This window comes from Cetorhinus maximus, chromosome 13, assembly GCF_964194155.1.
Source record: "Cetorhinus maximus chromosome 13, sCetMax3.hap1.1, whole genome shotgun sequence".
NCBI lineage: Eukaryota > Metazoa > Chordata > Chondrichthyes > Lamniformes > Cetorhinidae > Cetorhinus > Cetorhinus maximus.
Window position 1 is genome coordinate 24,741,245 of NC_135891.1, and position 26,732 is coordinate 24,767,976.

General features: G+C 41.9%; 1 protein-coding gene across 5 annotated transcripts in view; it reads left to right on the forward strand.

Moving 5' to 3' along the window:
• ptprt (protein tyrosine phosphatase receptor type T) overlaps positions 1-26,732 on the forward strand; it is a 1,450,199-nt gene that overhangs the window by 924,788 nt on the left and 498,679 nt on the right. For all 5 annotated transcript variants that reach the window (XM_078555116.1, XM_078555118.1, XM_078555117.1 and 2 more), the window contains exon 8: positions 5,116-5,412. In XM_078555116.1, coding sequence (XP_078411242.1) covers positions 5,116-5,412 — 297 coding nt within the window. The remainder of the gene's footprint in view (positions 1-5,115; positions 5,413-26,732) is intronic.

A 26,732-nucleotide genomic window follows, 5' to 3' on the forward strand; every position in this document is an offset into this window, starting at 1 on the left:
AGAAGCTTGAGAAGAAGGCCCAATAGATCCTGGAGTGAGGAAAGCCCAGGGTATAGGGCGGGGAAGTTTTGGCCAGCTTAGGGAGGGGGAATATGGAGTGGTGGGCTTTGGAGAACAGAGGGGTAGGGAGAGTACTATCTTAGGGGGCTTTCCCCAATGTGCAAAGGCCACCCCTGAAGATAGTACACTCCCTTCCTCCCTCTTAAAACCATTTTTTAAAATAAAGGCCTGTCCACTCCGCCTGCGTGTCATGGGCAGCATATCGTCAGGGTCAATTAGCTTGTTAACAAACTCAATTGGCCCCTAATTATTAATTTAAATATGGTAGGCAGGCTGCCGATTTCAGCGCCCACCCACCTACTGGGTTATATGGGTGAGCTCGGGAGTAAGTAGGAAGGTGGAAGGGTGGGCACCTGCCCTATTTTACGTGCCCCCTGCCGAAAACACACAGCCCGTGAATTTTCTGCATGACAAGCCCAACCTGCTATCAGGTATTGTTGATGTTGGTTTAGTCATATTGCACTTTGGGAACCTATTTTCACGTACCATAAGTTTTCTTTGAAGTGGAGGGGAGTACAGCATATTGCAAGATCTGAGTATTTTGTAATATTGCCCTCACTTTGGGGAGGTGTAAATAAAGTTAGTTCAGTAAAGGCTGCCTGCAGCTGAGCGTGTTTGAGTCCTATTCAGTGCAATTCCAGACAAAAAGCTTCTACACAACAGAAGATTCGGAGATGAGGAGATGGTAAATGAAAAGCAGCTACTGGTGTTAATGGACTGTATTTTTCTGTGCTCAAAGAGAAAAAAAAACAGAGAGCCACCCACACTCTAAGAAAGCTTGTTATCTTAGAATGGAGATTTTCGAGATTGATATGAAAGAAGAGTCTTGGGAAATAATTCCTGGAACAGATGTAAAGTTCAACCTTGCTCAGAGTAGTTTTGGGGTCAGATTTTGTGTAACAACATTTTAATCTTGATAAGTCGAAGCACTTGAAGGGAAGCTTTTGTCTTGGTCAAGTCAGAAGTCAAGAGCAGGAACAGAAGTCACTGAATCTTAGATTCAGAAGCCTGTAAAAAAACATGTGTGCATGTGGCCTTGCTGGACTGTCTTCAGGGCTCAATTCTACTGTGCCACAATAAGTTAAAAGAGATAAATGGTAATATTATAAGTAAAGTGTTCACTGAAGATAGACAAGAGTCACAAATTCTTCACTAAAGACTGGGGCCTCACTGAAGGTGAAAATATCTTTATATCATAGATCAACTGCTATCAGATCAAGGATGTCACATGTTAATAAAATTAGTGTCAATCAATATATTGCCATAAACAAGAATTGTTATATGCCTTTTCTCTATATCATGTAGAAAAAGGATAACTTTGCTGAGCATCAACAATATTTTCAAATATGTATACTGTTAACATGCCATATTAAGTTGAATCTAGCTCTGATCATTTTACTATATACTGAGTTATGCAGTATTGCACTATGCATTTTATATTGCTTTTTATTATAAATCCTAAATCAAGCTATTGTTGTGTACATCATTCATTTAGCAACTTATTTAAACTTTGAGTAAATGACAGTAACATCATAAAATTGTTATTATGCAATGAACTGTGTCACGTCCTCTTCTTCTTCAATATTTTAGGGAACAAAACAAGAGCATAACAAGTTATTTTATTTGTGATAGTTTACATAGGAGGACTCAAATGCCAGATAGCCATTACAAATGAAAATTCTCACAGCCTGCCTCCTTAGTTGGTACAAGTCCATAAAACAGAAACGTCACTACCACAGCTTTAATTAGATAATATTAGTAGTCTCAGTATCAGAAACAGTAATGACAGCTAAAGCAGGAAGCAGGGCACACTTCGGAGATCTGTTGGATATGATAATTATAAAGTGGATGGTCTGGACCCAATAACTCATGACCCTGAGATCACCAATGTGTCACCCATAAGCCTGCTGGATAAATATTGTATGCAATGTTAGTCCCAACAGGTTGTGTATAACTTAGAATAGATTACAGAACAGGGCTATAATTGAAACTGCACATTGATACTGCTGCACGTAATGACATCATTATTTTATGGACAATGTGACATTTTCATAAAGCAAAAACCAATGATTTGTGCTGTTGTCATGCCTGTGACTGCTGGAAATATTTTAATTAATTCATTTAAATATTTTAATTAATTCATTTAAATCATTTTCTCATTGGTAATGGGTAAAGATTCATCTTCTCAAACTTTCCTATAACATTGGTGAGGTCGCAGTAATTGTTAGAGTTTACATAATGAGCAACTTTTGACCTGCCTATATCCGGAAGAAACTCAGTAAAGACAAGGCCACAAAATCTTTGCGCTGAGGTGGGGTTTGGGGGTGGTGCAGGATGGTGAGATGGTAGTCTCACTTTAAGCAGAGCTCCGCAAACAGGAGAATTTATTACTATCCCTACAGGAGATTTGGGGAAGTTAAATACCGCAGACTGGGTTGGGAAGATGAATCTCTCCAGTACCAGTTCCTAATAGCTAAAAGAAGCCTGTAAAAGAAAAAAAAACCCTTTTCACTGTTTCTTTCAGTTTTGAAGTCCTGCAGCCATTTTCCCACCTATAATCACTGCTTTGTGGATGGAACTTAAGCAAACACAGGAAAAATCAGAAAGAGCGCAACAGCGCCACCATTGCAGTCAAGCAGCAACCTATGATCAGCTAAGGCTATGGCCATTAAAGGCACTGAAATTCAGAGCTAAATTAAGAGCTGACAGAAATGTGAATCACTGTCAAAACACATAAAAGATCCTGCAAAAAGCTAAAAGATGACCACAAAATTTCCAACATTGAATTGGAAGGCAATGCATCTCCTATTTGAATTTACTTGGTTCTGACAATGCATTGAGCTGTGTTTTCTGGGCCTCAATATTTTGAAACCAGATGAATGAGGCATTAAAATCAAAATTGCTATAGGAAATGAAGGCCTCCACAGACTAGACATATCAGGTCTGTCCGAAGACCATCTTAAGAATCCAAAAAAAATATATGGCCAACACTTAAAGGCCAAAGCAGATGGTTCAACATCATGAGAAGCTACAACCAGAGGCCAGATAGGTACGGCATTCCAATCAACCAAGAACATGTACCAAACAGCATAAAGACAAGACCCACAAAAGGTCTAGCCAAAATATATGGTCAGATGATGAGGATGAGGACACACAAAGTGAGCCCAATGTCTAGGATGGTGAACATCAAAGAATGTTTTGGCACGGCGGTAACAACTTGTACCAAAGTGGTATCTTTGTTACCATCCAGATTATATGCCCACAGATGCACGTCAGCATAACCTATATGCAAAACTTGATATTGGTGCAGACGCAAACACCCTTTTCAATTTGTACACTGAAATGTATGTTACCCACAGAAGTGGCAAGCAATGATTTATCTGAGCAATTCCAAACTCACCACGTACAATGACTTGGAGATTCCATCCCTGGGATCCATTACACTCTAGTGTCGCTGTGAAAATACCATGGTCACTTATGTTGTGGACACCACAGGCCTAGTGATCGCAGGCCTATTGGCATGCAGGAACCTGTCCTTGTTCACTATCCATGACAACATCGAGAACATGATGAAGGCCAGGAGACCACAAGGAGCGCCTTTGGAAACCCTGTGCTTACACCAGGAGAGGATCACCTAACTCTGCAACATAGATCATCAGCCAACAGGCTACACAACACTATTGGACAACTGCTCAATGGTGCAACAAAACAGATGCCAAATCAGAGAAACATCACAACCAGAAACACCGAGTAGTCCTCTTGCAAACAAAACATAGTCAACACAAACACAGCACCCCTAACCAGCATTCTGAAAATGTACAGAAGCCTCCAGCAAAGATCACCATAACTAAATCTGTACAGATAAGCAAATATCCAATATGTTTCAGAGATTTGTAAATTCATCCCCCTGTGTTAAAGTACATTCAGACACAATGTTATTTTCTTTTGCTTTCACGTAAATATTTTGATTCTTTAAGAGTAAACCTTTAGTTAGAAAAAGGGGGATGTTGTGATATGATGTGCATGAACCTTTAAGGGTACCTATCTTAAACTGCTGTCAAATATTACCTACCTTGACCGGAAAAGGTATTTTTGTGCCATGACTTGTAGTCACTCTGCAAGCAGCAGGAGTAGAGATCAGATATTCCATACTTAACCTCCTAGTCAACTCTATCTGTATATAGTCTTAACTTCAAATAATCCATGTTATTGTTTCATCAATCCTTTTGTATGATTGGTATGTTTACATCGAAGAGAAAAAGAACGTAACATGCAGCACTTAAAAAAAAGTAATTACTTTGAATGTAAATCTTTTGGAATAGCCTGAGAAAAATACTAAGATTTCTTTCTTTACCATCACCTATAATTCCCTTTTCTTTCTTTCGCCCTCCCTTTCTTTCTGTGGGATATTGAAATGTGAAGTGCAGCATTTAAGTAGTTTCATGCTCAAAGAATGATGTCTAATATTTAGAAACTTTATGATGAATGTGTTTTTTTTAAATTTATAACGCCATATGAAGTGGTTATATATTTGATTTATGCAGGCAGACTCACCAAGGTGCAATAAAAGGCTAATGGTTCTATGCAACCCGTACGTTTGGCAAAAGAAAATATCAGATCAGGCATGGGCTCTGAGCATTGGTAAAACCTACTCTTGTATCTGAAAACAAGCCCGGCTTAGTGATGTAGTGTTGGAGGTGAAAAGGGAATTCATGCTCCTTCAAAATATTCATGTAGGAAGCAGAAAAAGACACAGATGTTGAAGTCCATAATTTTCTTTTTTGAAGCAGCAGTTAATTTCTATCTGTAGGATATTATATACATTTGCATTCAAATTCCATCCAAGTGCAATTGAAAAACCTGATTCTTAGAAAATTGGGTAGATGGTGCCACTTCTCCAAGAATCTAAATTGTCTCCTCGACTACTGCTCAATGTTTGGAAGCATTCTTTCGCTTTTTGATGTGTAATTCTGAGTTCATCTTTATAACATAAAGTCAACTTCAAGGATTTGCAGGTTTCGAAATATAATACATATTTCTTTTTCCTTTCCAAAGATCCAGTGCATGGACCTCAGAGTGTAGAAGTTGTGGATGTCCGATCACGACAGTTGACTATACATTGGGAGCCATTTGGTTATGCGGTCACTCGTTGCCATAGCTACAATTTGACTGTTCAGTATCAGTATGTGCTTGGTCACCGAGAGTACACAGCAGAAGAACTGATGCAGACATCATCCCACTATACACTGCGAGGACTACATCCATACACTACGGTGAAACTCCGGCTAGTATTGGTTAATCCCGAAGGAAGGAAAGATAGTGACGAGATAGTTATACAAACTGAAGAAGATGGTAAGTGCTTGAATTGCTTTGCCTTGTGAATTGATATACAATGCACAAGATATATGTGGACAAAGTCTTTTGCAGCAGTGAATGCCGAGTACCCTTTGCAGCCAAAATTCACAGCATCGTTTTCCTGGGCACCAAGTATCTCTCCATAGGTTCTGTCTAAAATTGTTTTGAACATAAATATAAGAGCATAAGAAATAGGAGCTGGAATGGCTCTTTGCCATTCAACAAGGTGACCTTCTACCTCACCTTTAACCTACCATGAATAGAAAAAGAATGCAAAAGAAAAGTTATGTTATGTAAAGAAAGATTTTGGTGGGAAATGACATTAGTGCTGCACCTAATGATGTGACATTATCTTTGTTCTATAGCAACTTTTTTAGGACATGAAACATGAAGATAGAAACTTCCCATGGGGCTGCATCTTCCGGTCAGTGAGCCGGGGTGGGGGGATGGGGGGCGGGGGGGGTGGGGGCCTGCTCGCCGACACGTAAAATGACGCGGGGTGATGTCGGGCGTGTGTCCCGACGTCACCCCGTGTCGTTTACACTTTCAGGTCAGCGGGTGTGGAGCCGAGTCGGCTGTGCACCCACCAACCTGTCGACAGCCACTTAAGGCCATTAATAAAGTAATTCAACTAATCAATGGACCTGCCTGTCCAACCTTAAGGTTGGGGGGCAGGCTGGGAGCCCAGGCGGGCTTCTGAAAAAAACATGAAACCACACCCACGGGCAGGTTGAGGTTTCATGAGGGATTTAAAATGTTTATAAAATGTTGAAATAAAGGAGATTGACATGTCCCAGTTCATGTGAGATCATGACAGTGTCACATGAGGGGACATGTCAGGATTTTCTTCTTTTACAAAAAAGGTTTTGCAACTTCCAGCAATCTCTCTGAAGTGGCACTTTGCCTCAGGGAGATCTGTGCGCTCTTATATGCACATGCGCGAAAGAGTGCACTCCCAGCTCAGGGACCCCCCTCCCGCCCGCACAGGGAGCGCACGGCACTTCCGAGCGGACGTCACGCTGGGCGGGCCTTAATTGGTTCACCACATAAAATGGCGGCGTGCCCCTGACCAGGGGCGCTGATCGGGAACCCGCCCACCCGCGCCCGCTCCCGCACATCCCTCCCACCCAATGGGGGGAAAATGTTGCCCTTGTGCTTGAACACAGCTTGATCTGCTATTGAAATAAGTTTTGTAGTAATTTTATCCACAGAGAAAACTCTTGAAAGTTCAAACATAAGAGCAAGCCATACAGCCCATTAAATACATTGCACCAGTTTGTGGGACATGGCAGTTTGCCTTCTTAATTCTAGTTGCCAACTTTTTCTCCATACCCTTCAATTTTCTTGCTTTTAAAATAGAAATCTACCCTCCCTTTGAACTCCTCAACTGATGCTTAGTTGGTTTTACTTCTAGCTTCAACTGTATCATTTGAAGGTGGAAGTGAGTTTGTTTTTCATTGGCTCCAAAGGCCAGTTTTCAACCAATTGAAATTCCAGATTTGAAACATAAAGTGGCCATTTCAGATCAAATTTTAGTGTGGTGTTGTTGTACCAAGTGAAAAGAGAGTTGCTGAATGAACTGACATTGCCTGAAGCCCAAGCTCCCTGGACAAGTGAACTTACTTGTAAGTTACACGTCTCATTGCTCAAAAATAGTTAATTTTCCACATCACAGAATATTTTAAAAATTAAATAATACAAAAAAATTGCACTTTTTGTTTTCTTCAATGTAATTCTCCATTTCTCTGCTTTGAATCCTATACTTGTCCCTCATAATTCTGCCCTTGATTCCTTATATGTATTCTACTTTTGGTTAAGGCCACGCAGGGTTAATGGCAGTATTCATAACAAATAAGTTAGGTGTGAAGCCTATGAATTTCCTCTGTGTGCTATTTTAATGTATTAATTAATCCATCAAATGGGGAATGTGTGCATTAAAATCATGCATTTATATAAAATTCTTCTATACATCAACACAACTACCACTGAGAGTAACTTTAATTCTTAAATGTTAGAATATTGATGAGGGGAACATAATATTCAAGTGAAATTGCCCTGTTCCGCTGGATCTGATCTTTGTCACATATTGGGTGAATAGAAAACACGCAGCAGGATATTTAAATTGATATCTTACTTGTCATGAAGATAAAGTTGTCCTTGTTACTATGTGCAATGACATTTTAAATATATTATATATATATGTACATAATATATAGACACACACATACAGATATCTATTAATATGCATGACATTCAGCTGAGCCTAGATATAGAGGGAGGAGAATTGCCCTCGATGTTCAGTGTCATAGCATTGTAAATCCGTTGATGGAGATTTTCTGTAGTTAATATTGCTCGTGAAATTGCTTTTTTTAAACACATTTACAATTTTGTGGGAGATCTTCACAATCTATATAAATGCATTTACAATGTCACCGCACATTGTAATGAGGACTGCTCTATCTTCATCATGATTGAAGAAGAAAAAGCAAATATGATAAAATGTATTTCTTTTTAAATAAGAATCAATATAAATATCACCATCTTTTATTAACATTTATCTTGAGAAAATACAAAAAAAATACCCTGGTAATTTTGTATAGTTTAAAATAATTTGCTTTAAAAAATTACTTCATGATCCTCATCCTTGTGATGCATATTTGTAATTGAATGATTTGAGATTGAAGCCTGGAGAGTTCATCATTCAGAAAAGGTCTCCAACTAGTATCAGCAGGGAAATAAAGATGGAGCATCTGTTTATTGAATTTCGGTATCTCTATAAATCATTGATTTCCTAATGCTGCAAGTTTCCGAATTCAGATTTTCTAATTTGTGGTTTCTTGCCGGGCAGTCTGCTTACACAGAGTTCACCTCTCAGCTAGTGAGAATTTATATGGTTAGAAAAAACAGCCTCAACTCAAAACATTTAAATCATCTCAAGGTAAGTTTAAAGAGTAATCAGCCCTTTTAAACCACGTGGCGCTAAAATTATACTCCACATTGTGTTAAACCTAAGCAGCATGAGACCACCTGCAGCAGGGCAATTCGCATGACTCCCCTCTGGACCCTGAAAATCACTTTGCAGTCATGTTGATGTTTCAGGATAAAAACACCCTTAATTAGACTGTCAAACAGGAAAGTGTAGTGAGTTCTCCTATGTTTAGGCCCCAAAATTCGGCTCCACAATGCCCGTAATTTAGGTGCTACGGGTGCCATCTTGATGGCATCTGCATAGCATGCTCACTTGCTGTGTGGCCTATGCCAGATGCCATTTTGGGAAGGTCATCAGTGCCAGAGGAATGCAGAGTTGGCAGAACATAATGGCAGTTGGCATGTACAGCGCTGTTTTCTTTCATCGCCATCCACATCTCCATTCCTCACTCCTGCGCCCCCAACCCTACCACCTTCTGTATCTGTCCCTGGAAAGAACTATCCTCCAATTCACTTACAACGGCATTTTGAAAATCCCAACTGTCTATTCCTTGGCCTTCCGTTTGCCGCAATGTTTCTGCAGTGCTGATTTACTGAATCACACCCTCTCCACCTTTGATGCCCTCGACCCAATAAAACCATTACTCTGTCTCTCATGCTGGCCATTTCACTTGTGTGGTCCTCCGTTCCAATTCTAAAGGATGCAGATTTGGAAAAATATGGTGGACAAGTAGTTTAGCCATTCACTGCCAGATTTGGCTGGACCACTTAAAAAAAGCTATCAGGTCCTGCTCACCTCTAACAATAACAAGGCACACATGGACTTCTTTATCACTAAGATCAAGATCATCCAATCAGCTGCCTCTGCCACGTCCATTAGCTCACCTGGCTAAACCTCCTACAATGATCCTACCTACCCTAGCCCTGAACTCTCACCTTTCTCTAGTTTCTCTCCTAAACCTCTTCATGCCCATTCTGGGTTCATCTTGTCCTTGAGACCCACATCCTGTTCCCTCAATCCTATTCCCACAAAACTACTGATCACACAATGTCCTCTCCTAGTCCCCATGTTAGCCAATACTGTAAACGGTTCTCTCATTTAAGATGTTGTCCCTTTGTCCTTCAAATCTGCCATCATAACCCCTTTCATCAAAAAGCCAACCCTGGACCCCACCATCCTTCTAAACTACCGTCTCATCACCAATCTCCTTTCCCTCTGCAAAGTCTGTGAGCATGTTGTGGACTCTCATATCTGTTCCCATCTTTCCCGAACTCCATATTGCAAACCTTCCAATCAGGTTTCCACCCCAGCCACAGTACCGACACAGATCTTATCAAACTTTCCCTCTTTGTCCTTCTTGACGAGTCTGCAACCTTTAACACAGTTGAGCACATCCTCCTCTTCAATGCCTATCCACTGAGTGGGATTGCTCTCAACTCATTCCATTCTTCTGTAGCCAGAGAATCATTTGCATTGACTTGTCTTCCTGCTGCTGTACCGTCACTTACAGTGCCCCCCAAGGAGTTATCCTTAGCCCCCTCCAATTTCTCATCTCATGCTGCCCCTCAGTGACATAATTTACACTGTTTTTAGATGTTTGCTGGCAACACCTAGCTCTCGCAACCTCTCTCCATTCCTCCACTGTTGTGAAATGATGAGACTGCTTATCTAACTGGATGAGCAAAAATTCCCAACAATTAAATATTTGAAGACTGAAACCATTGTCTTTGCTCCTTGCTCCAAACTCCATTCCTTAACTACAGACTTCATCCCCCTCCCTAGCAACAATCTTAGATTAAACCAGTCTGTTCACAAACATGAAGTCTGACCTTACAGTCATGCCACCTCTGTAATATCATCCAACTTCGCCCCTGTCTCAGTTCATCTGCTGCTGAAACCCTCCTTCATACCTTTCTTACCTCTAGCCTCAACTATTCCAATGCATTCCTGGCTGGCCTCCCACATTCTACCCTCTGTAAACTTGAGGTTTTCCAAAACTCTTCTGCCCAGGCCTTAATTTGCTCCAAGTCCCGTTCCCCTATCACCCCTGTGTCTCCTGACTTACACTGACTCCTAGTCAAGCAATGTCTTCATTTTAAAATTCCTATCCTTGTTTTCAAATCCCTCCCAAGGTCTTGTCCATCCCTACTTCTGTAATCTCCTCCAGCTCCACAACCTGTCAACATCTGCACTCCTCTAAATCTGGTCTCTTCTGCATCCCTGATTTTAATTACTCTCCCATTGATGGTTGTCAAGGCTCCAAACTCTGGATTATCCTTCCATACACCTCTCTACCTCTCTACCTCCCTTGCCTCCTTTAAAACCTAGCTCTTTGAGCAAGCTTTTGGTCATTTAACCTAACATCTCCTTATGCACCTCGGTGTCATACTTTGTTTTATAATGCTCCTGTGAAGCAACTTGGGACATTTGATTACGTTAAAGTCATTATATCAATATAAGTTACTGCTGTTGGTTTGACAACAACACCCCAGCTAATGCACTCTGCTAACCATGCACAGTTGAGCAATTGTTAAGCAGCAGGACCATCACTATTTAAAGGGATCATCAACCACTCTCAGGTTAGTTGCTAATTAATTTCTACTGACTCTGTTGGAGTTTGTGGAAGGGCTTGGTGATTTGCAGAATTGTTTAAAGTTGGTGAAGTCAACGGGCAGTGGTGCCGTATGTGGAGAGGCCTTAGTTTTGACTTCATGTTTATGGTCAGAGCACTAGCTCGCAGTCATTATGTTATAGTTGCCATTTCCCCCTTGGCCTGAACCTTGAGGGGGACATGGAACAGAAGCAGCATAGAAGAGGTTAAGCTGCTCACAGAGGGAGGCAGAGGAGGGAAATAATGGTTATCAGCAGGACACCCTATTCTCTGAGTCTTCTGGGAGCATTTCTCTTAACTGAACCTTTACAAAGGAGCTGATCACAGAAGCCTGCAGGCAGACTTGCAAGGCCAGTGATGTGGCTGTGAGCTTGAACCTGACCCTGAATTTCTATGCATTGGGACCCTTCCAGGTGGCACACCTAACATCTCCCAGTTGACTGTACACTGCTACATAAGGGAGGCGATTGACACGCTTTATGCCAGGAGAAGGAAGCTCATTATGTTCCCTGACTATAGAGAAGTAGACAGAGCATGCGCGTGACTTTGTAGGTACTGCGTCTATAACCTAAGCTATACCACAACTGCCAGGGCTTCCACTTCCTGAATGGTCATACACCAGTGGCACATACTCAACACATCAAGCAGGTAAATGCCCGCTATCCTGGCAGCAGTCAGCATGTCTTTATTCTGCGCCTGTCCACTATTCGCAGTATTTGAGCCATCACATCAAACCAGAGAGTTTTTTAAAATTCATTTACTGGATGTTGGCGTTGCTGGCTAAGTCAGCATTTATTGCCTGTCCCTAATTGCCCCTGAGAGGGTGCTGGTGAGCTGCCTTCTTGAACTGCTACAGTCCATGTGGTGTAGGTACACACACAGTGCTGTTAGGGAGGGAGTTCCAGGATTTTGGCCCAGTGACAGTGAAGGAACGGCGATATATTTCCAAGTCAGGATGGTGTGTGACTTGGAGGGGAACTTCCAGGTGGTGGTGTAAATGCTGCCCTTGAAATTCTAGATGGTATCGATCGTGGGTTTGGAAGGTGCTGCCTAAGGAGCCTTGGTGAGTTTCTGCAGTGCATCTGTAGATGGTACACACTGCTGCCACTGTGCGTCTGTAGTGGGGGAAGTGAATATTTGTGGAAGGGGTGCCAATCAAATGGGCTGCTTTGTCCTGGATGGTGTCAAGCTTCTTGAGTGTTATTGGAGCTGCACTCATCCAGGCAAGCGGGGAGTATTCCATCACACTCCTGACTTGTGCCTTGTAGATGGTGGACAGGCTTTGGGGAATCAGGAGGTGAGTTAGTCACCAAAGGATTCCTAGCCTCTGACTTGCTCTTGTAGCCACAATATTTATATGGCTAGTCTAGTTCAGTTTCTGGCCAATGGTAACCCAGAGGGTGTTGATTGGGGGGGTTTCAGCGATGGTAATGCCATTGAATGTCAAGGGGCAATGGTTAGATTCTTTCTTGTTGGAAATGGTCATTGCCTGGCACTTGTATGGTGTGAATGTTACTTGCCACTTGTCAGCCCAAGCCTGGATATTGTCCAGATCCTGCAGCATTTAGACATGGACTGCTTCAGTATCTGAGGAGTCGTAAATGGCGTTGAGCATTGAGCAATCATCAGCGAACATCCCCACTTCTGACCTTCTGATGGAAGGAAGGTCATTGATGAAGCGGCTGAAGATGATTGGGCCTAGGACACTACCCTGAGGAATTCTTGCTGTGACGTTCCGGAACTGATTGACCTCCAACACCACAATCATCTTCCTTTGTGCTAGGTATGACTCCAATCAGTGGAGAGTTTTCCCCCTGATTCCCATTGACTCCAGTTTTGCTAGGACTCCTTGATGCTACAGTCAGTCAAATCTGATCAAAATTGATGTCAAGGGCAGTCACTTTCACCTCACCTCTGGAGTTCAGCTCTTTTGTCCATGTTTGGACCAAGTAATGAAGTCAGAAGCTGAGTTACCCTGGTGGAACCAAAACTGAGCATCAGTGAGCAGGTTATTGCTAAGCAAGTGCTGCTTGATCACACTGTTGATGACCCCTTCCATCATTTTACTGATGATGGAGAGTAGACTGATGGGGCGGTAATCGGCTGGGTTGGGTTTGTCCTGCTTTTCGTGTACTTGTGGCTACTTGGTAACAAAGGGTCTCCATTAACACCTGGCTTATGACTCTGCTGCTCCACCCAACTACACATGGAGGAAAACGAAAGCCATGCTGCAGTACAAAGGTTCGTGGAGCAGACCATTGGATCACTCAACAACAGTTTGGCTGCCTGGACCCCTCACCAGAGTGTATACGCAATTGATCAGGGTCTGTACAGTCCTGCATAAACTTGCCACCAAGGATAGAATGAGAAGCTGCAAAGGAGGAGAAAGTAGATGAGAAGGCAAAGAAGGAGCAGGAGTAAGGGAGGAGGCAACTCACCCCCTTTTCGTGACTGCCCCACCCAACAATGGTTCCACTGAATGAAACTTGAAGTCCCCATTCGACAACAGTCCCACACCTTTCCATCTCTGTTACTGGCCATCAAAATATCTTCTTGGCCACAATACTGACATAAAATCCACCACAAAACAACCATTCCAAACCAACTTTTTCAACCAAACCATTGAATGTTCCCCACAAGGTCACCTAATCACCATTGTACATTCCCTTAGTGTATGTCTTGTGAGTGCCTCTGCCTGCCCTGGTGCTTGCCGCCAGTGGCTGCAGCATGGCTGGTGGAAGGCTGCTGACTCTCAGTGGGGAAGATGCAGGTGGCCTTGTAGGATATCCTTGAACAGACCTGAACCTAGAAGGCTTGGCTTCGGACTGCACTACCTGAGCATGGGCTGGATGACTTGCAGGCAACGGCAAGCGCAATGGCAGATTGGGAGAATGAATGGTGTTATCCTGAAAGAAGACATCAGGTTCATGCTGTACGGAGCCACTGCCATTCCCCAGGGTGGGGATGCTTCAGCAATCCTTGTAATCAGTTGGAGTTCAGATTGCTGGACCTGCTCTGAGACCCTGCAAGCTCTGCTGAGCACTGGTCTTTGCAGCACGTCGAGCTGCATGGCAGCAAGTCTCTCTTGCATGGGAACAAGCTGCAGCCCCAGTCTAAACCTCCACTGCAACACCGAGGCATTAGGTAACTTCTGCCTGTGCTGCAAAATGAACTGAGAAATCAATCAACAAGTGCTGTCATGGAGTTGGCCATTAGTTCCATGCTGGAAAGCATGGGCTCCAAGTTTTGCACATACCCACCAGCCTGTTTCTGTACACTCCCCCATCTAAGTCCTTACCTGAGTCACCTGCAGCAGAACTTGTGTCTGACCTCGCACTCCCGTGAGCTGGCACTTTTGTGACTCTTTCTTCCTACCTTAGCTACAGGCCGCACATGCCCGGCTACTCACCAGGCTGGATTTCACCAGCCCCTAGAGATGGGGTTGGAAATGGGTGGGGCTGTAAAATGGCGAGGGAAGACAGGGGGGTGTGGAAGGTCCATTTGCTCCCTGTCACCATGGCATTTCATCAGCAGTGGGGAAGATGGAGGATGGCCCTCCAGCTGAGAGACCAATTCTGCCACCTAAGTGGCCAGGTAAACTCTGGTAGCTTCACTGCAGGCCCAGTGAGGGGCTCTCCTAATGAGGCACTCTGTGGCCCATGAAAGGACTCCTGTGGTAATGTTCACCCCACACTCTTGCCAGAGCCTGCCTGACTTTTTAAATTTATTTACTGGATGTGGATGTCGCTGGCTAGGCCAGCATTTACTGCCCATCCCTAATTGCCCTTGAGAAGGTGATGGTGTGCTGCTTTCTTGAACCGCTGTAGAACATGTGATGTAGGTACACCCACAGTGCTGTTAGGAAGAGACTTCCAGGATTTTGATCCAGGAACAGTGATATATTTCCAAGTCAGGATGGCAAGTGGTTTGGAGGGGAATGTCCAGGTGGTGGTGTTCATAATGCGTCTGCTGCCCATGCCCTTCAATATGGTGGTGGTCATGGGTTTGGAAGGTGCTGTCTGAGGAGTCTTGGTGAGTTCCCAAGCCTGGATATTGTTCGGGTCTTGCTGCATTTGAATATGGACTTCACTACCTGAGGAGCCATGAATAGTGTTGAACATTGCTCAACCATCAGCAAACATCCTCACTCCTGACCTTATGATGGGAGGAAGGTCATTGATGAAGCAGCTGAGGACGGTTGGGCCTAGGAACTCCTGCAGTGATGTCCTGGAACTGAGACGATTGACTTCCAACAACTACAACCATCTTCCTTTGTGCTAGGTATGACTCCGACCAGCGGAGAGTTTTCCCCCTGATTCCCATTGACTCCAGTTTTGCTAGTGTGGCTCCTTGATGCCACACTTGGTCAAATGCTGCATGATGTCAAGGGCAGTCACTCTCACCTCATCTCTGGAATTCAGCTCTTTTATCCATGTTTGGACCAAGGCTGCAATGAGGTCAGGAGCTGAGTGACTCTGGCGGAATCCAAACTGAATGTCAGTGAGCAGGTTATTGCTGAGCAGGTTATTGCTAAGCAAGTGCCACTTGATCGCACTGTTGATGACCCCTTCCATCACTTTGCTGATGATCGAGAGTAGACTGATGGGGCGGTAATTGGCCAGGTTGAATTTGTCCTGCTTTTTGTGTACAGGACGTACTTAGGCAATGTTTCCACATTGCTGAGTAAATACCAGTGTTGTAGCTGTACTGGAACAGCTTGGCTAGGGGTGAGGCATGTTCTGAGGCACAGGTCTTCAGTACTATTGCCAGAATATTGTCAGGGCCCATAGCCTTTGCAGTATTCAATGCCTTCAGCCATTTCTTGATATCACATGGAGTGAATCGAATTGGCTGAAGTCTGGCATCTGTGATGCTGGGAACCTCCGGAGGTCAAAATGGACTGACCCCAGCGACCTCAGCCACTATTTACCTTGTTGCAAGGGCGGCCTATTCTAATGACATCTGCTCTGATGGTACAGTCCCAGCAGTGGCCACCGCTCCCAGTCGTGCTGTGGAGACTGGCGAGCTACTGGCCCTCCAATTGGCTGCCTGTCTTTCGAGGGTCATCCTGGTCTTTTAAAGGGGCAGAAGCTCCAACAACAACTAACTAGCTGATGGACAAATGGAAAATCTGGCCAGAGGTCCCACAAATGACCAAGGTGGGGATTCCCCTGATTTTCGAGCCCATCGTCAAGCATCATTATTCCACTGCTCTGATAGAATTCTGCCCATCATGTGCAGATCCCATTTCTTTGCTAGTCTCTACAGTTTGTGCAGTGCCAATACCTCTGTGGGTGGCTGGGAGTGTGAGATCGGGTGATGCTGTTTCTTCTTCACCAGCATCCTTTTCACCCTGAAATTCACGTTTCACACGTGCTTGACCAGGTGGCAGTTCCTGGGTACCTGAAAGGAGAAGGGGAGACGGGCATGGTGCAGGCAGGGAATGGCGGAGAGCAAGAGGTTTATTGGTTACACCATCTGCAGCTTGCAAATCCGAAAAGGTTGTAAGGTGAGGGAGGAGTGAGATGTGAGAAAGTGGATCAGGTGGGAACATTCTATGTTTTCAGCTCAGCTGCTGGCCATGGCCTCAGTTGTGATGACTTCATGATTGTCAGCACTATCTGTGCCAGAGAGTTGAGGGCATGCAGCTGTGTCAATTCTGATGAAAGGTCAGGGACCTGAAATGTTAATTCTGTTTCTCTCGTTAAAGATGCTGCCAGACCATGCTGAGTATTTCCAGCATTTCCTTTTATTATTCCCTTTTAAGAGGCATAGGCTGGCTTTGGGTGATGCTAGCTTCACACAAATTGGCCCCCTGCTCAAGTGTGCAGCCATTCTTCTGCAGAAAGTTGGTGTATTGCCTACATTACATTGAATAGACATGGATTGATTGCAAATTGTGATTCCCACACCCATATCTTAGGCAATCGAATTTTTAGCTCTTAATCTTTGTCTTGGTCCTGGGCTAGCTTGTCAACACAATATAACATTGATGCCATGGTGGCCCTTATTCCTAACTTGATGTAGTTTGCATTTCATACATTCATATGACTTTAAAATAGCAAGTTGTTTTGTTCCTAATGTAGCCAAATCTTGAAAGGTATTTATTTGCCATGAGTGGTGATGTATTCATACAGTAGTAAGTTACCACTTCTTTGTGATAGACAGACTCTCATGCATATTTTATTCAACATTGCATGATCAATCTTCAAGAAGACACAGTAAAATTGAAATTGAATGGGTGCTTTGCTCCTTGGCAGATTGACCATAATTGAAAGTGGTTCAGAAGTGCATTCTTTGTTCCCCTGACAACGATTGGTTTAGTGTCAGATATAATAGCTGACCACCATTTGAGAACCTGCTTTTGGAGTTGTTCAGAATACAAAGGAAGAGAGAGGAGGGGGGAGGGGGGGGGAGGGGGGGGGAGGGAATTTGGGCTGGTTTGTAAATCAAGGTGTATAATATTAGAACATTTTGTTTTGATCAATGCTGTAAGTAATGATTAAAACACTGACTTGTTTTCTTTAGTTGTAGGCCTTTGAAAAGAAAAAGTGTTTATTTTTTTCATATTCTTTCAAGAACACAGTATATTTTTTGTGTTTTTTTGTCAAATTTTCTCATTTTTTGTGAAGATGTCAAATTCCTCTGAGGTATGATTCCGCTGCACCTGGTGTCTTGTGGTGCACTTAAGTAACAATGCTAGAAGCAAGTCGTTTATGTAGGGCATTACAGCTGAATATAATATTTATCTCAACTGGAATCCACAGACATTCTTCCAGTGGCTCACTCTATAACAATCTGCAACAAGAGCTCTAGCTGGTTTTCCCATCTTTATCCCAGGAGCACGAGGCTATCCATGGTGCTGCAATCACTGCTCAGCTGAAACCACTTAACTCTCCACAGGCTGGGATCATTGCCTTTGGCTTCCTTGGTCTACAAAGCTCGGAGCCATTAGGACAGCAGGAACAATAATGTTTGTGTCTGCTAAACTGCCTTTAAACTGCAAATTTTTTAATTGGCAACGTGACTGTTAGATGATTAATTAAATGCTCAGAACACTCAAAACTGCTTTTGAAACAAAGTAGACTTAAATGAATATGCCCCTGTAATTGTTATGCATGAATGAAGTTTGATTTTGATGTAGGGTTGTTTGTAGGAGCAAACATATAAATAGGATAATCAGCATGAAATACTACACATATCTGACCCTGTATTATTATATACTACTATAAAATGATACAAAGTCATTGATCTTTCAATTAAATACCATTAAGTCTTCCTGGCAATTATAGTTTCAGTAAAAGACCTGTGAACTCATCATGTTTATGATTGTGTTTAGAATTCATTTGCACTGGTCATTTACAACCCGTGTGCCCTTGTAATTACCCTTGAAGCTCAGGCAGCTCTGTCATGGTGTGCTAATATTTCTTATTCACTGCTTTGCCTTATTTGAATTTTGTGTGCCTGGAGGTTTGGAAAAAGCTGTTTTTAGTGCTGTTGCCACAGTAGTAGCCAAGTCCTAAATGGGAACACAAGATTTGTTAGTATTGGTACACTGAGATATATGCAGGTTAGTAGAGATATGTGGCTAAACATTTTTATATGGCGCTGAAGCGGCATGGTATAGAACGATGATACTTGTGAAATCAAAAAGCTTGAACCCTATGGCATGGACAAATCTCCCAATTCAAACGCCAAACTTAATGCATCATTTTGTTTGGATATCCACTTCAGACTGTAACTAATTCTAATCTCACAAGCATGAGGGAGTTTTGAATATTTTAGCATCCTTGAGGGATTGGCCAGGGGAATATGGATGTGGGGAGGTGTGGGTGTGGGAATGAAATTGTTGAAAATAAACTCATATGACCATACTTGTTATTCAAAAGAAAAATAAAGTAAGGAATTGAAGTATAAGCAAAACTATTTTACAGTTTCAGTTTAATAAGGGAACATAAGAAACAGGAAAAAGAGTAGATCAAGCTTAATACAATCGTGGCTGATTTTCTGCCTCAGCTCCACCTTCCCATCCATTTCCATGTCCCTTGTTTTCCTGAGAGATAAAAAAAAGTGTCTATCTAAACCTTAAATATACTAAAGGGTGGAGCATCCACAGCCCTTTGGGATAGATAATTCCAAAGATTCCCAGCCCTCTGAATGAAGACATTTTTCCTCCTCTCAGTTCTAAATAATTGATCCCTTATCCTGTGGCTGCGTCCCCATCTTCTAGATTCCCCACCCAGGGGAAACAATTAACCTCTCAGTGTCTACCCTGTCAAGCCATTTCAGAAACTTGTATATTTCAATGGGATCACCTCTCATTCATCTAAATTGGATAGGCCTAATTTATTCAACTTCTCATCCTGCGAACCAGTTATACAATTGTAGCAATATTTACTTGTTCTTGCAATCCAGCCGCCTTGCGATCAAGGCTAACATACCATTTGCCTTCCTACTTGCTTGCTGTACTTGCATACTAAATTTCTATGTCCCTTGTACAAGTGCACACAAGTCTCTCTGAACATCGTCATTTAAAAGTTTCATGCCTTTGGAAAAATATCCTACTTCTCTATTCTTACAACCATAGTGAATAACCTCACATTTACCCACATTATACTCTATCTGCCACCTTATTGTCCATACACTTAATCTGTCTACATCTCTTTGCAGCTTCTTTGTATCCTCCTCACAACTTACGTTCCCACCTAATTTCGAACCATCAGCAAACTTGGATTCATTACTCTTGATTTCTTCATCTAAGTCATTAATATAGATTGTAAATATCTGAGGCCTCAGCACTGATCCTTGCAGCACTCTGTTAGTTAGAGCATGTCAACTTGAAAATGCCCTGTTTATCCCTACTCTCTACTTCCTGACCATAAACCATTCCTGTATTCATCTCCTCAACTTTGAGCCCTTATCTTGCCTATTAACCTTTTGTGTGGCACCTTATTGAATTCCCTTTGGAAATCCAAATATATTACATCTACTGGCTCCCTTTTATCTAGCCTCCTAGATACATCCTCAACAAACATTAATAAGTTTGTTGTAAATCCTGCTGATTCTATCTGATCACACTATGATTTTCTAAAGGGCTTTGTTAATAATGGGTTCTGTATAATTTACCTGGATCCTGAAAAGAAACAGTACCTCAGTATTCTGCTTATATGGAATTTTGTTTTGCATTTATACATACACATTGTCATGTCTATATGTGTCATTATGTGCTGATAATGTGTGTGATGTCAAGCATCTTTGAATTTTTGTCATCCTTCAGATGGTCAAAAAGATTAAAAACAAGGACAAAGAAAACATTCTACTGAATTTTGTGACCTTAATAATCGTCTTCCTGAGGTTACAAGCCTGTTGCCAATCTACAGGAACTTTCCTCAGCAATTACCCTCTAACCTCCAAATATGTATTATATGACAAGCTCCACACATGGGGTACCAGTATAGTGGCCTTAAGAAGATAGGGTAATTAAACAGCTATGTGTTGCAGACCCTAGACTGCTACGACCAATTCAACAAGAGATCATCAAATATTTTATATATACTACCATATGACTTACTATTTTTTGCTTTAAAATCTACATATGAAAATGTCCAAATACTATGTGTAGGATTGCAAGAGAGAGCTTGCTGAATAAAATTAGTTACATCTTGCTCTGTTCACTTTGGGGAAGGGTGTAAAGCTATTTCAGTGTTAAATTAGTTACAGATAATCAGCTTCAAAGGTCCTACCCAATCATTTTATAACATTGAATCAAAATAGTTTTTAAACACCCTCTCATTTTTCAAAATTCAATAGACCAATGTCAATTTCAAAGGTTTCAGTGAATGTTAAAAAAAATGACTATAAAAAAATAATCTGTAGCCCTGCTTTTGTTCTTGACATTTTGATGGATTTGGGTTCAGTAAGTTAGCAGTATAAGTGAAATCCTTTAGGCTTTCACAAAGACCAAAAATCAGTTCTGATTTGGAAAGAGCAGAAATCTTTGTTTGAGGAATGGGAAAGGTCACAGTTTAATATTCATAAAGGCTGGAGTGACAACAAATAATGACAGATTACTGAGGTGAGTTAAAGTCACAGGTTATTGAGTGCCACAGTTCAGAATTGTAATTTTGAAGTTCATAGTGGGGGAAAAAGAAACAAATATCTTTGCAGCAGTAATGAAACAGCTGGAATTTACAGTTAGAGATTGTTGAAGGCTGCAAGCACGGTATTGGATGTTGAAATGCTGTAAATTAATAGAGTGGGTCATGGAGAAGTGGAAGTACAGAGCAAATGAGAAATATGCACATTAAAATGAATCGCTTATTGAATATGATTGAGAATAGCTGTTCCCAATATCAACTGCAATATTTAGCTCTCAAGCTGTGCTTTTATCTTTCACTCCTTGCATTAGAACCTTGAATTTGCAAGCTTACTATCATTCTGCCAACTCTATGCTATAAAAGTGCTTAAGCCTTATTCTTATGTGGTCATAAGAACATAAGAAATAGGAGCAAGAGTAGAACATACAGCCCCTCAAGCATAATCTAACGTTCAGTACAACTATTGCTGAGCTACTGCCTCAACTCCACTCTCTCACATGCTCCTCTACACTCTTTCATGCTCCCGTATCCCTTGATTTCTTGAGAGACCAAGAACCTAACCAACTCAACCTTGAATATACTCAACAATGAAATATTGCCATTCATTTTTGATGCAGTGATTACCAACAATTTTGCAATCACTGCCATTTGGGACTATGAGTTTTCCAGGTTTATGTATCTGATGATCTTCCATACTTGGTCAAGTGAATTGTGTTTCTTCGCATGGAACCCCATCACATGTCCCTTCCCACAAAATGTATCATGTTGCAGTTGCTTCTGATCAGGAGGGAGTGCAGTGTACATTTACCAGGATGATGCCTAGGTTCTAGGGGTTAAAATACAAAAAGACAGTCCATAAACTAGGGTTGTATTCCTTGGAATTTAGAAGGATAAGTGGTGATTTGATTGAAGTTTTCAAGATATTAAGGAGAACAGATATGGTAGATAGAGAAAAACTATTTCTGTTGGTTGGGAAGTCTAAGACACAGTGGCATAGTCTTAAAAATTAAAACCAGACCTTTCAGGACTGAAATTTGTAAATACTTCTAACACAAAGGGCAGAATTTTGCCCTTGGTGGGCGAGCGAGTCCCACCGGCTTGGCGGCAGTCGGGCAGCCGACCCCAGCTGCCGAAACGGGGCCCGCCGCCATTTTGCGTGGGCGGGCCAGTTAAGGCCTGCCCAGCTGCCTGCCCGACAGGAAGCACTATGCACTTTCTGTGCGGTGGGGGGGGTAGGGAATCTCCAACTGTCAAAGTGCGCTCTTTCGCGCGCTGTCTCAGGGAGTTTACTGACAGGTAAGAAAAGTAAAAAAATAGAGAAATATTAAAATTATTAACATGTCCCCTCATGTGACAATGTTAATAAGAAACACATAAAGATTATTAAATTTTTTTAAAACGGACATGAAACTTCATCCCGCCAGTCTTTAACAGGGCAGGGTCTTTAACAAGGTTAATTAGCCCGCCAATGGCCTTAATTGGACATTGACAGGTCGGTGGGCGGACAGCTGATTTCACTGTCTGCCCGCCTTCCTGAAGATTTAAATGGACCGGGATGATGTCGGGGGTTCCTCCCAACGTCATCCCGTGTCATTTTCCCCTCGGCGAGCGGGCCCCGCCCCAAAATCGCCGAGGGGAAAATCCTGGCCAAAGTATAATAAACATTTGGAATTCTCTTCCACAAATGTCAATTGTTGCTAGATAAATTGTTCATTTTAAACCTGAGAATGATAGATTTTTGCATTTTGATATTAAGGAATTTGGGCAAAGGTAGATGTATGGGGTTAGGTTGTAGATCAGTTGGGATTTCATTGAACAGGCTTGAGATGTTAAATGGCTTACTCCTTCAAGTACATTCCTATTCCTTGTATCTTGTTTTACAATTAAACTGACATTGCTCACATACTTACAGTTATGTTGTGTCTTTACATTCCGTGAAATTTCAATCCCATGCAACAGTTATTGACAAATAGCTAGTTTGCTGTTGAAAATGATGATTACCAATAGCCTGCTATGCATACTAACTGTCTGAATGTAGACCTACAACAATCTGAATGCATAGCAAATCTACATAAAATACAGCTTTAAAAGGGAATGTGGCTTTAATATCCTAAGATAAATAACTTTAATTTTAAGCAGAAATATTAATACAATTGAAGCAATCTATATTATTCTGCTAATCAACCTACTTTACACTTCTGTTTCAGCAGAGAGTATAAATCATTGTTGCAAATAAGAAGAGCCCTATTTAAATAGCTGTTAACCAGGCAAAGTGCCATGATATTGCTTTTTAGCATATATATCCTGAAGATGCTTTTTTTGCCTATGTTTACTAATGATGTGTATGTGTACATGTACATGCATTTGTTGTAAATTATTTCAATGGTGGATTTCAAGCCAAAGAAAATGCTCACACATTAGTGATTCCATCGACACAATTGTTTCTTAGTTATTAATCATTTGGCTGTTAGAAACTGCGGCAATTTCTACCTTTTTAAGTAGACACTTGGCTGCAGACCTGAAGATTGCAGTTACTGAGCAACTATTTTTAGCAGAGAGCCCTTGTCCTAACTTTCAGAATGGTGAGAGGCCTTGTTATATATGTTATGAGATACAGTTGAATCATAAAACCTAAGTTAACACTCGTTATACAAAGCACTTACACCACAAAATAGTTTTGAAAGGGAATATGACGTGAAAATTTAGAGGTCAGTTATTTTTAATACTAATCTAATATAATGCTAATATATACTTATAATAATACTTAATACTAACGGGGGAGATGGAGGCCTAGTGGTAATGCCACTGAACTAGTAGTCGAGAAGCCCAGGCGAATGCCCTGGGAGTTCAAATCCAACCACGGCAGCTGGTGGAATTTAAATACACAATAAAATCTGGAACTGAAAGCTGGTCTCAGTAATGGTGACCATGAATAATCATTGATTGTTATAAAAACCCATCTGGTTCACTAGTACCCTTTAGGAAAGGAAATCTGTCCATACCTGGTCTGGTCTGCATGTGACTCCAGACCCGCAATAATGCGGCTGAAACTGCCCTCTGAAATGGCTGAGCAAGCCCCTCAGTTCAAGGGCAATTAGGGATGGACAACAAATGCTGGCCTTGCCAGCGACGCCCACATCTCATGAAAGAATTTTTTTAAATCTTTTTTTTCAGAATATAGAATGAAGCATAGAAACATAGATAAATAGAAGCAGGGATAAGTCATTTGATCCTTTGAGCCTGCTCTGCCATTCAATATGATCATGGCTGATTCTCTATCTCAACGCCGTACTCCCGCTCTCTGCCCATGCCCCTTGATGACTTTAGGGTCTAGAAATCTATCAGTTTTCTTCTTAAGTATATTCAGTGACTTGGCCTCCACAGCCCTCTGTGGTAGAGAATTCCACATGTTCACCACCCTGAGTGAAGAAGTTTCTTTTCATCTCAGTCCTAAATGGCCTACCCCACATTCTGAGATTGTGACCCCTTGTTCTAGACACCCCAGCCAGAGGAGGCATCATCCCTGCATCCAGTCTGTCCAGCCCTGTCAGAATTTTATACATTTCAGTGAGATCCCCTTTCATCCTTCTAAACTCCAGGGAATACAGGCCTAGTCATCCCCAATCTCTCCTCATGCGACAACCCTGCCATCCCAGGAATCAATCGGGTGAACCTTCGCTGCACTCCCTCTAGCGCAAATATATCCTTTCTTATGTAAGGAGACCAAAACTGCACATAATACTCCAGGTGTGGTCTCACCAAGGCCCTGTACAGCTGCAGTAAGACATCCTTGCTCCTGTGCACAAGCCCCCTCGCAATGAAGGCCAACATACCATTTGCTGCCTTAACTGCTTGCTGCACCTGCATGCTTTCTTTCAGTGATTCGTGTACAAGAACACCCAGGCCCCTTTGTACATCAACATTTCTCAATCTGTCACTATTTAAATAACACTGCCATTCTGGGCAGAATTTTGCCCTTGATGGGCATGCGGGCCCCACTGGCTCAGCGGCGGGCGGACAGCTGACCCCTGCCGCCGAAACGGGGCCCGCCGCCATTTTGAGTGGGGCCTTCCTGTGCAGTGGGGGGAGAGAATCCCCAGCTGTCAAAGTGCGCTCTTTCGTGCATGCACGCGTAAGAGCACACTGCTCCCTGAGACAAAGTGCTGTCTCAGGGAGATTACTGACAGTGTACAAAAGTTAAAAAATAGGGAAATAAAAATATTATTAACATGTCCCCCTCATGTGACAATGTCATGTAAATAAATATCACATTACATTTATTACAGTTTTTATAAAGGAACATGAAACCTCATCCCGCCAGTAGATGAGGTTTCCTGTATTGTCAGAAGCCTGCTGGGGCCCCTGGCCTGCTCGTCAGCCTTAAGGTTGGACGGGCAGGGCCTTTAATTACTTTAATTACCCTGTCAATGGCCTCAATTGGCCATTGACAGGTCAGCGGGCAGACAGCTGATTTCGCTGTCCACCCACCTTCCTGAAAATCTAAAGGGACTGAGATGACTTCGGGGGTTCTTCCCGACATCATCCCATGTCATTTTCCCGTCGGCGAGCGGGCCCCTCCCCCAAATTGCCGATGGGAAAATTCTGGTCTCTGTTTTTCCTACCAAAGTGGATAACTTCACTCTTATCAATGTTATACTGCATCTGCCATGTATTTGCCCACTCACTCAACTCGTCTAAACCGCCTTGAAGCCTCTTAACATCTTCCTCACCACTCATATTCCTACCTAGTTTTATGCTGTCAGCAAACTTGGAGGTATTACATTTGGTTCCCTCATCTAAGACATTGATATATATTGTGAATAGCTGGGACTGAAGCATTGATCCCTGTGGTACCCCAGTAGTCACCGCCTGCCACTTCAAAAAAGATCTATTTATTCCTACTCTGGAAGGTAATTCCAATATGTGAAGGTAACTAAATCTATAAGGTATAAAATACACTGCTTTATTTAAAATGTATCATTTTATTTGCAAACACTTGACACAAATACAAAAATCATAACTAAAATAACTGGCAAGTATGAGAAGTAAAGAATGTGTATGACCAGACTGGAGATTAAATCAACATAGTGAATCATTGAAAAATGAAACATTAGTTTTTTTTCAGTCTTGCGTTGATGTATTATGTATCATATTAGATCTATATCCATTAAAAAATAAACATGGAAGTGTATAATCACGGAGAAAAATTAGGTGTGGCATAAATGTGTTTGATATTTCATCAAAACTTGACATTGTATCTATTACTCCTTTCCAACACCACAAGATATCTCATTTCTGCAGTGTCTGCTTGCCTGATGTTATAATTTGCTGAATTGGCATTGGATGTGACTTTAGATAAAAACATCATAGGTGCCAGCTGATTGCTTCAGTGATTAGGCAAAGCCAAATAACAACGTCTTGAGTCTCAATTAGCAAAATAATTAACCACAGACTGGTTTTCAAAAGAAACAGTGGTATAGCAGAGGCAGAGATGAATGGGTATATTTGATGTTTAAAAATAGAAAATTAAAACAAAAGCTGCAGGAAACTAATTGTGTATATTATTGAGCTATAAGGAAAATAGAAGAGAAGCTGAGCAAAGACAGGTGAGACAAGGATAACCCAGGAAGCATGAGTTATATTGATCTTTAAAATTTTAATTTTAATTTCATTTATTATA